The sequence below is a fragment of the Gymnogyps californianus genome, chromosome 2, assembly GCF_018139145.2.
Source record: "Gymnogyps californianus isolate 813 chromosome 2, ASM1813914v2, whole genome shotgun sequence".
Taxonomy (NCBI): Eukaryota; Metazoa; Chordata; class Aves; order Accipitriformes; family Cathartidae; genus Gymnogyps; species Gymnogyps californianus.
Genome location: NC_059472.1, coordinates 132,308,735 through 132,319,495, shown reverse-complemented (window position 1 = coordinate 132,319,495; position 10,761 = coordinate 132,308,735). Strand labels below are relative to the sequence as shown.

The following is a 10,761-nucleotide window of genomic DNA, read 5'->3' as shown; positions in this document are numbered from 1 at the left end:
GTGGGCCACCGTGTCGGAGCGCGGCGGCAGGCATGTGGCGGGTCGTGTCGGGGGGGCGCCGGCTGCTGCGGCCTCTCTCCGCCGCGGCGGGGGGTGCCCTCCGGCCGGAGCCGTCCTCCCGGGTGGCCGGGGCTCCCCGCGGGGGCTGCGCGGTGGCGGGGGGCGCGGGAGGCGGCGGCGGAGCCGGGGTGCTGGGGGCGGCGGAGCAGCGCCAGGCGGCAGGTAGGGCTCCAGCGAAGGGCGGGCTAGCCGTGGGGGCTGAGCTGCCGGGATAAACCAGCGGGTCCTCTCGGTGCGCGACACCGGTCGTGGTCCTTTTGATTTCCCGGTTGGTCCTTCGGTGTGGTTCTCTCGTGATTGTTAAGCTTCAGTCGTTCTCGAGGTGTTCTCGGAGGGCTCCCGCAGGCCCGCGGCCTCACAGCGGGTGAGGGAGCGCGTGTGTCGAGCAGGCCCTTCCCTGCTAGCGAGGCACGGCTCAAGGGCCCTCACAGCTGGTCGCTCCGCGGGCGTGAAACGCTGCTTAACGTGGTGTCACGGCTTCCGCGCGAGGTAAGGCGCTGGCCTGGCAGGCCCAAGCGTGGTCGTGAGGCGGCATGTCAAGGAGGCCGCCGACCCGAAGGCCCTCGGCTCTGCCCTGCGCTCTCCAGCTCTGTGAAGTGGTGCCTTAAGCAAAATGTAACGCCTCGGGAAGAAAGTAACTGTTCCAGATGCATGGAAGCTCATTCTGCAGCTGCGGGAGGATCCTGCGGGTGCCTAGTGCGATGGAATCGCCTTTACCTCGGCTGAGAACACAGGCCTCAGGGTCACGGCGTTTGTGCTGAACCAGCATCGCCTTCTAAGTCCTGCTGTAAAGTGGGGAGTCGGTGGCTAGCGTAGACCGAGCCTGTGTGTAGATACATACAGGAACTTTTGTGAGGATAGTGGTGCCGAGTTGGAGGTGTGTTTCTCTGATGTATGCTCGCAAAGAAATTTCCCTGTATAGATAACAGTTTTAGTAGCACAATGGCTAGTTATGGGTATAAGCATTGTGTGCACAGAGCTGGTTTGTTGTTGTAGCTGTTCTGCAAATCTTCTCTAGCCTAGATCTGATCATGATGTTCAGTGTGGCAAAGTGTGCCTGGGGTTGTTTAGACCATTCGTTCTCTAAGTAGGCACTAGAGACTTCACATGTGGCTACCAGGCAAATATTTAACTTTTGTAACCGCTGCGTCTGGAGGAGCTGTGGCCACTGCTAATTTTCTGCATGTGTGACCACAGCAAAAGTTGAAAGAGTGCATGAGTCCCTAAGCTCAAAGGCTTTCCTTTACAGAGCTCTGATCCAATTTCATATCCCCATTCATGCATATAATTATATGTAGCTATTGTTCTTTTGTTTGGCTTTTTCTTTATATTGGTAAATATAAAGCTTGGCTTTGTGCTGATGCTCGGTCTGCACTAATGTTCACTTTATAGTGGCAGGCATGCATTGCTGACAGATTCAAATTATGCCTTAAGTGTGCACACAAGTTGCATCTACCTCATTAGGGCATATTAGAAATAAACTGATTTCATGGTGTGAACAGAAGGTAGTTGCACTAATTTACCAGTTTCTAAGCTGGCTTGCTTAAACTGTTGAAGGACTAAAGCTTTGTCTACAGTATCGTAATCCTCTGTGGCAGAACACGCTAGGGAAAAAGAAGTGGCTTTACTCAGTGTGAAGATAAAAAGTACCTTTGCACTGCATCACATCAGCTCTGTTTTCAATATATTGATTTCATCTACTTAAGATTTTAGAGTAATTTCATCACTATGTATTATCACAGGCCTGTTAAAAAGCATTGTTCTGAAATAGTTTTAATTTTGTCTGGTTTTTTAATGTCTATTGAAGTACTTAGGTTTCATTCATCTTAATTGACAAATCTCTGATCATAGCATTGACTCTTAAGTACTAACAACAAGAAATAAGTAAAAGAAACTGTGATGTTTACTAAATGCTATATCTAGTGATAGAGTGTTATTTACCAGAAGAGTGCTTCGTTCTCAACTTTGACGGTTTTAAAAATGAGTTTTTAAAATCTGCAGTTCATGTTGCGTTGTCAGTATCAAACCAAACTCCATAGTGAGTGGCTAGCTTAGGCTATAATTCAGTTCGTTGCCATTTTATGTCGTCTTAAGTGGTTGATTTTTGCAACTAAAAAGATAAATTGCCACTGTGTTATTTTTTCTGTCTGTTCCAGATGCTGTTCTTCCAAAGTTCAACATTGACTTTGTTGTAGCTCTGCTGAGGCAGGAAAATGCTAAAGACATCTGTGTCATCCAGCTACCTTCGGAAATAAAATACTGTAATTATTTTATAATCGTGAGCGGATCTTCAACACGACATCTCCATGCAATGGCACATTACATGCTGAAAATGGTAAGACAGTTCCCGCTGCATTCTCTGGGGTTTGGGGAATGGTTTTAACTGTAGTGAGAGGAATTTCCCCAGGATTGCACATATAGGGATGTACCAGGCAAGAGGAAACTAATTATCCTTACATCATTTAGTCCTGAATACATCTTGCAACTAATTGTACTTTTTTTCCTTTAGCAGTACTACTCAAAATGTAGAGTATATATTTTAAAAACAGACCTCTCTGTATTTAGAACAGTGATGACATTAGCTCAGTTTGGTGGCTAGAACAAGAGTGATGTGAAATGGTGATGACAACCTATGTCCACTTTTGTCTACCATCCAGCAAGCTTTATAGCTATTCCCACTCATTCAAAATAGCTTAATCTGACTGTTCCCAAACCCTAATCCCTAAACTTTCCAGGTTCTCAGGTCTATCGTAAGGCTGGAAAAAAGGTGGCATATTATGAGGCACAGGATCCCCTCATGGGCTTACTAAAGCAAACAGCTAGTTAATAGTCACCATACTGTGCACATACAGGAGGAAAGGAGAAGCAGCAGCAGCCATCCTTGCACAGAAATCTTGCAGTTTGGCTTTGGCGGAATGTGAGCTTTTCAGTACAAAAATAGAGGTCAGAATAAAAATATAGGTAGAGCTTAGGGATAAGGACCAGACTCGGGGAGGGGAGAAACTTCATGGGCAGAAAAGAGCCAGGTAACTGTTACAAAGCACAGTGTGAGGAATATGACTAGCCCCCATCTGAATGAGCTGTCTGTACTCAACCTGTAGTTTGCCTTCTCTTCACACGCTTTCTTTCCCTTCCTGACCCCATTTTTCCTTTGGCTCTTGGTTTTACTTTCTTCCTTCCAGTCCCATTGGTTTCAGCTGTGAGACCTGAGGGGGGAAAGGAGAGAGGGGGGGATGGTATTGCTTTTCAGTGCCTTTCTGAGCAGGTGAGGGGAGTTTCTTGTGTTCTCTGCAGGAACTGATGCATCTTTGCAAACTAAAATTTTGCCTCAAGCTGGAAGTTGTATTAGTGTGATTTGAATGTACTAAATTTAAGTGCTTATGTACTCTACCGCTTGCATAACTTGCTAGTCTTAAATCGACAGCTCTCCATCTCCCCCAGACCAGGAGAGATCAGTGAATACCACCCACCCTGCAAAAACATGCCTGTGCTACAACTGGCTGCTCCCTCTGGTGGCTGTAAGAGCGGCTCTTTTGCAAGGGCAGAGCCTCTGGGGAGACGTGGCATTCTCCTGGGCATCCTGAGAAACTGGGAAGCCTGGCCAAGGACTCAGGAGTGGCTGAGCTTGCCTGGCACTGAAAGTTTTCTACGCAAAAAGCAAGCTGAAGCTTAAGATGTAAAGCAGAGCAGGTGCTTGGGAGTGCTGCTAGGCAGCTGGCTAGCCTTACCATTACAGTACCTAAAATGTTCTGGTAACGCATGATTTACACTAAAATGCAGATATGCTCATGTGTAGCATGAGGTCTTCCTGCTTTTCTTCCAGTAGCTTGTAAATGGCAAAGTCCCAACTACTGCTTACCCCTTCCCATCTGGTTTCGTGTTAGAGGAAGAAACTAACACTTGGCTTTATTATGTAATTATGTATTATGTAATCTGTTTACCATTACACAGCCTTTAAAGACAAGGCTGAAGGAAACTTGTAGTGGAGATCAGCCTTTCCAACCTCTGTTACATAGCTGATGGCAGTGCACGCTGGGCTCTTTAGTATTTTAAGCAGACTTTCAGAGAGTCTTTGACAATTACCTGCTTTTGAGGATATCTCACAACCTATCTTAAAGAAAGGAAGGTAGAACTAGTTCTGAATTACATTTTGAAAGTTCTTCATTCTGCTGTGCAAACTAGGGCCATTGTCCAGCAGCTAACATTGTATGGGAATGACCAGGAACAGTTGCTTTTTGTGATAATTGCTTTCCCAGTGAAGTGGGACTCGTTTGCTAGCCAGCCATGCTGTTACAACCTGTTATTTTGTATTTTGTCTTTCATGGCAGAAAGGACTGTTAGAGCCATGCAGTTTCACTGTCTGTTTCCTTGTGGCCTTGTGCTGAAATAAACGTTGTTTGGTCTGTGTTTTAATTTCAGCTTGAAAAAGGTTTCCATATTTTTTTGATTGACTGCTTAAACTAGAAATAAAGTAGAAATTTGAATAAAGGAGCTCTGTGAAGATGCAGTTGACTTCACTCCGTTGTTTTTTCTATTGATGCTTCTTGTAAAGAAACAAGTAGGTTATGGCCAGATCCGAAAGTGACAGTACTTAAGCCTCTAGTTGTCAAATTTCTTCAGCTCTGGTGGGTGCTTAGGTTCTTTATGTACTAGGTAGGGAGAGCTGAGCCTCTCGAGGTGGCATCTATGAAAGCCACCATGTTGCATAGGGAACTAACTGCCTTGCCCTAGCTGAGCATTTGCAGTCATGCTTTGAGCTGCCCCCTCCCCTCCTCTCACAGTGGTTCATAGCTTGGAAACCTGTGTGCCGGTCATGCTTTCCCCCCATCCTGCACTTGACAGACAGGAGGCTTGTTTGAATGCCTTCCTCATGGCATGGGTTGACACTTCTTTTCTCCCCGTCCCCTTCCATTTGAGAAGAGGATAAGCTTGACATCTCCATTTCTGCATCCTTAACTAGCCAATGTAAAACAACAGTGAAAGGTATCTGGAAGGAAATAAAACTTAGTGGTAATGGCAGCTACAGGGAACCGGTAACTGAAAGACTACTTTAATGCTAAGCAATTGTATTCAATATTCATCTTGAGAAAAAATGGACACCTATAAAATTCATGGATAACTGTATGGGAATTCTGAGCATTAGGATTCCAGATTTGATACTAAATCCCTTTGAGAAATCTGTACTTATTTTCCAGTGCTGCAGGTGTATATTATTCTTTTTTTGTGCAGACCCCAGAACCAACATGAAGTAACCTAACCCATTCAAGATTTAAAACAACTCTAGACAACTCGGCAAAGTCCAGCTTATCTGTTAAGTTTGAGTGCTTTTAAATAAATGCGAAGTATTTAACTTTCTACCATTGCTTCTTCTCTCAGTACAAGCATCACAAAGAAGAAAGTGATCCTCATACTCGGATTGAAGGGAGAGAGACAGATGACTGGCTGTGCATTGATTTTGGTAAATATTTGTGAATCTGACAAATATGAAGTTCTGCATGAGCTCTTTGTTGAAGGAAGCATCTCACCGTGAACCCTGGTTGCTGTGGAGAGTTCACAATACTCTGCTGTTTTGGAATTCCAGTTGCTTGAACTCATTGAGATACTAAATAAATTTTCACTAAAGATCATTGGCACTGAGAAGAAAGCAGTAACTACTCTTCAGTGGTTAAAACAGGTCTTAATAAGTTGAGGATAACAGTAGTGGAAAGAGGAAAGCTACTTCAGTCAATTTTCTCAGGTTTATCTAATCCCTGTTTGGGGGAGTGGGGGCTCTTTGTATGCTGCCCCAGTAGTGAACTCTTGAACACACTTTTCCACTGTCCGGATCATACCATGACACGGGGTAAAATCTCAGTCCTAAGAAATTGAGTTTAATTCTTTATTCTACAAGTGTGAAACTCTCTACACAAACATAAAAGACTTTGCATTCAGAGAGCATTTCTCCTTCACTGCTAGCTCTAGAATCTCACCCTCTAACTTTGTGTTTTGGCTTAAAAGAGAGCATGGGTGGGTGAGGAGCACTGCAGCCAGTGATATTAAGCCTTGGTTATTTTACTGTCAATGATTTTGATAGTTATAACTGAAAACTGATTGACATTTAAGGGTATAGCTAGAAAAAAGTGCATTAGAAGTACACTGGCATTAACCTTCTCTACAATTGTTTGCACAGAATTAATTCAAACCTGTAAGAAAAACCTTATTATGTCAAAGTTTGGACCTATTTCATTATAACAACTGCCTGAGAAGTGTGAGCAACACACCTAAAGAAGATTACTTGGCTATTGCTGAATGTTGTTGGTAATATAGGAAAGCTGAAAGTCCATCTGTAACCTTAGGGAGAGGACTCTTTCAAGTAAAATTTCTTTTGACTTCTGTCTCCTAGAAGTCATAACTTCTTTGGTCTGGAGTCTTGTGATAGTGTTTTAATTTAAACCAGAGTATTGTCCCTCTCATTTTCCTGGCTGTAGTCTTGGAGTTTCTTGAAGGACTGACCAGTTCCTAACACTGTTCAAGAACTGGAATCAGCAACTTAAGAAGACACCTCCATCAGCTGACCTGTTATATCTAGCCAGAATGGGGGTGGAAGACTTGAACTCTTTGTGCAACTGGAAGTGTAGTAGTGCTTTACAGTTCACGTTAATTAATTGTGAATTTCTGTTCTGTGCAGGTAGCATAGTGATGCATTTCATGCTGCCAGAGACACGAGAGGCTTATGAATTGGAGAAACTATGGACTCTTGGTTCCTACGATGACCAGTTAGCACAGATGACTCCACAGTCACTGCCAGAAGACTTTATATTTGGACTGACTCCTAACAGCAGTGATCATCTTGAGACAAGAACTTAATGCAGCTGCTGAGTGGAAAGAGAAATGAGTGTGCCTTCACAAGATGAGAGACATACAGTCTTGATTACTGACTTAACAGTCGTTACAGTTGATCAGTACAAAACTGTATTTATTGGATGTGCCTAGGTAAAGTTCTGAACAAGCTACAAAAATGATCAGAATCATAGAATCATCAAGGTTGGAAAAGACCCTTAAGATCAAGTCCAACCATAAAATGTCAAAGAAGGAATCCTGTCGTAAGGGAGCTTCCTGGGGGAGTCACTGTCTCAATGGAGTTTGCAGTGAGAAGAGTGGTGCAAAGACAGCTGCTTAAGCTGCTTACCCTGAAACTCATGCTCAGCCTCTACAGCAATTGTTTTTCTAGTATCTCTGAAAGATCTGCCTGTGGTGGGAGTGCAAAAAAGACTTGAGTGCTGCAAGGAAAACTACGTGAAATAGTACAGTTTAGATGCGGCTTCTTGTGTTAGGCCATTTGCTTCTGGTCACAATGAAGCAAGTCATGCTCTGAGTTGAAGGAGGAGAGAAAACACACTGGTGTTACTGAGCACATAAAAGCCAAGAGCAGCAGTGACAAATAAATGTGTCTTGAGTTAACAAGTCAGTTAAGTCAGTTTTTCAGCCAAGGCCAATCTGGTTGTAATAATTTAAAAAAAAAAAACAAACCAAACCTGAAGAGTTTCAATTCCTTGTCTTCATGTTAAAACATTCAGCTCATTCTAAATGTGCAGTTGGCTCCTCTTCGAGTTTTCCTCTCACCTAGTTTCTGGAAAAGGACACTGAGGCAACATGCTGTGGCAGTGTAAACCTTCAGCTCCTTTGAAGTGGGCGAAAGTAGTTCTAAAGGAAGCCCTCAGTCACTGAGCGTTACTTGCTGCTAACGGACTGTCAGCACTTTCAGAAGTCACTGCACAGTGTGTTCTTAGTCTGACTGCTGCATGGTCTAATAACCAGTTAGAAGAGCTTCAAGATGGTAACAAAAGTTGTCCATGTAAAACAAGTTTCTTTTCTCCACTACAGGACAGGGCTTTCATCACTAGATTAGGATCTCTTCCTTCTGGAGAAGCTTGCTCTGCCATGCATCAGGAAGCAGGAACAGTAGATCCTGAGGGGAATCACCTTTTTCCCCCCAGCCCCACGACCTATTTCAAGTCCTGTCTGCATCTCTTCCCTGCACAGCAGCTGCTGTTTGTAATGTTCAAAGAAAGTGACCTCAGTTTTTGTGCCTGTGGTTGTGGTGTTTAGGGGGAAGATATTTGGTTGGTTTTTCTTTAAAAAAAAAAAAAGCAACCAAGAAATAAACAAAAAACCTTCTCCCTCATTTCAGACCTGTCATGTTTTCTTGCTGTGTCTAGCCTCTGTTCTTTCAGGAATAACTGGCCCTGAGTTCACCTGCTCTTTGATACGAGGCAGCAGATAGTTCTGCAAATTAACCAAGGAGCATTTATTAAATGTAGTTAAACTCTGCCGATAAAATATCTTTGCCCATGAAATAAAGGTATTGGTGGTAAGTCTGACTGCAAAGAAAGATTTTTGAAATGCTTCATGATACTTGTCAGTAAGTAATCCACATGGGGGAAAGATAACCTTGGCTGTCTTACAGAGTGATGGGTTCTAAATCAGGCATTTCTTCTTAGGAGGGATACGTAGGAGTAACTTTGGATCATTCTCTGAAGCCATTTGCCTTTTACTGCTGCTGCTGAAGTTAAGTAATACTAGATGAGTAGAGGCAGGTTCAGCAAACATGACACCGTTATATGAACAAACATTGAGTAACCAGAATCGCATACAGTATCCTGTCTCAAAGAGCACAGTAACGAAAGGAGCACCCAGAAAAGAACAGTAAGAGATCGGGAACAGCTTCTGTGTGAACAACCTAGGACTCTTACAGCTGGAAAGGGTTAATAGTCTGTAAGACAAGACAAAAAGAAGCTACATGGAACATCCACTGGTTGCTATTAAATAATCAGAACTGCCAGCTCAGGAAAAGAACTTCCTCATCCCCCATTTAACAGAAGCAGTCACAATCTGTGCCGAGCTCCTGCAATGCTCCAGCCAGGTTAGCTGCCTGACTTGGTGAGCCTTTGGCCTGACCCTCTTAAAAGCTGGGACCTAGGAATTAACACAATCTGGATGATCAGTACTGTGCAACATTAAACTCCTTTTGGAAGGAAGACCTTTGGGAATGGTTTCAGTTCTATGGATCAGGTGGTTTCTGTATAAAATAAAAATACAGAGCAGCTTGTCCAATGAGTCTATAGATTTATCATTCAGTCCTCCTGTACAGAGATACAGGCAGGTTTGGCTCTGTGCAGGTTCCCTTGATGATGGGATGAACAGGAGAAACAATTATCAAAGTGGAACTTTTGTCATCATTTTGCTAATTTCCTGCACTGCATTTGAGTAACTGTCACCGAGCAGTGTTTGCATCCATCGGTTGAACTAACATCTCTGTTACAGCCCAGCTTGAATGCTTACTCCGCAATTATTCATGTTCGTTTAAAAATCCTATGCCCTAGTACCATGTCGAGACCATGCTGTCCTGCACACCATACATGCTTCATTTAATGGAAACTGATACAAAGAGCGCATGCCTTTGAAATTGCAGCTTAGGAATAAAAGCTTTGGAAGGTTAGAAGCAAATAAAAGCATCATGATTAAGCAAATGCTTAAAACGGGTTTAGCTGTCACAAATGCACCAGCGATACAGAGGAAGGCTTAACTTCTTATGTTGCTCAAATGGCAGGGATGCTGGTTCTGAGAAGATAGCTCAATATTGGCATGGAAAAATGAGCTTAAGAGTTCCCTGTGAAATGCAATATCCTACACAGTGTCTTCTACAGACATTATTTCTTCAATTCCCTCTTTCTGCTGGTTGGTCCCAGTAAATGAGCTGTGAAGACAAGTGGAAGGGTGCAAGAGTTTGGAAAACAAGTTGGTTTTCCACTCCTCTTTAAAAGATACAGAATTACATTATTCATGACACTCCTTCATTCCCCAACCCTTCCCTCTCAGTCTAAAGCGTTCAGTTAAACATCTAGTCTCATTTCTATTCCAAATAATGTCAACAAGGATCTAAATAGAGAGGCTACACCACCACACTGGCAAGTGGTGTGTGTTTGGGTGGTGGCAGTAGGAGTGAGCTACAGGTTGCCGTCACATTTGCTTGCTGGCATGACTGGTTCTGCCTATCCAAGCTTCTAGGGCCATGTTCATTACACAGCTTCATCACGCTGAGAGCACCAAAGACTGGGAAAAAGCAGCCAAAAAAAAAAAAAAAAAAAAAAGAAATTAACTGCAGTTCAGGTCTCACTTCAAACCTGTTAGAGATTCCTTCACATTTGCCCTGGGTCAGGACTGTTGAGTACACATCCCTTCCACAGCAAATCAGCCTAAGTGATCTGCATAAGACTGAAACCATGAACTACAGGTTGTAGTACAGACTGTATAGCATTGTTATATGAGAGGGAGAAGATCAATTACAAGCCACAGAAGTCACTGCTTGTATTGGGAAGTGCAAACATTGTAACCTGGCTGCTGGATGCCCTAGCAGCTCTGAAATACCTGTGGGTGACTGTTCATCCTTATCCAGTTGTTATTACGGACAGAAAACCAACTTGATCAAAATACCGCAAATACTTAGAACAGTCTGTCCTTACGCCTCAAATTTAAAAAAACACCACACAACTTTATCTGATGATAGGAGTTAAACTCTTTATTCCATTCAGAGGCATCTGGCAAGTGGAGCTGCATTGGGGGGCACATTACAGATGAAAAATGATCCATACTTTGTGGATATTGAAATCATTTACAGTATTTACTTTCTAGCTATTCCCAAATACTCCAAATTACCAAGTC

The 10,761-nt window shown here is 43.3% G+C and overlaps 1 protein-coding gene across 1 annotated transcript; it reads left to right on the top strand.

Annotated features, from left to right (window-relative positions):
• Positions 1 to 32: 32 nt before the first annotated feature.
• MALSU1 (mitochondrial assembly of ribosomal large subunit 1) lies at positions 33 to 8,420 on the top strand. The gene is made up of 4 exons (XM_050891746.1): positions 33 to 222; positions 2,217 to 2,395; positions 5,437 to 5,518; positions 6,728 to 8,420. The coding sequence occupies exons 1-4, from the start codon at positions 33 to 35 to the stop codon at positions 6,904 to 6,906; spliced, it is 630 nt and encodes a 209-aa protein (XP_050747703.1). The 3' UTR covers positions 6,907 to 8,420.
• The last annotated feature ends 2,341 nt before the right edge of the window (positions 8,421 to 10,761 follow it).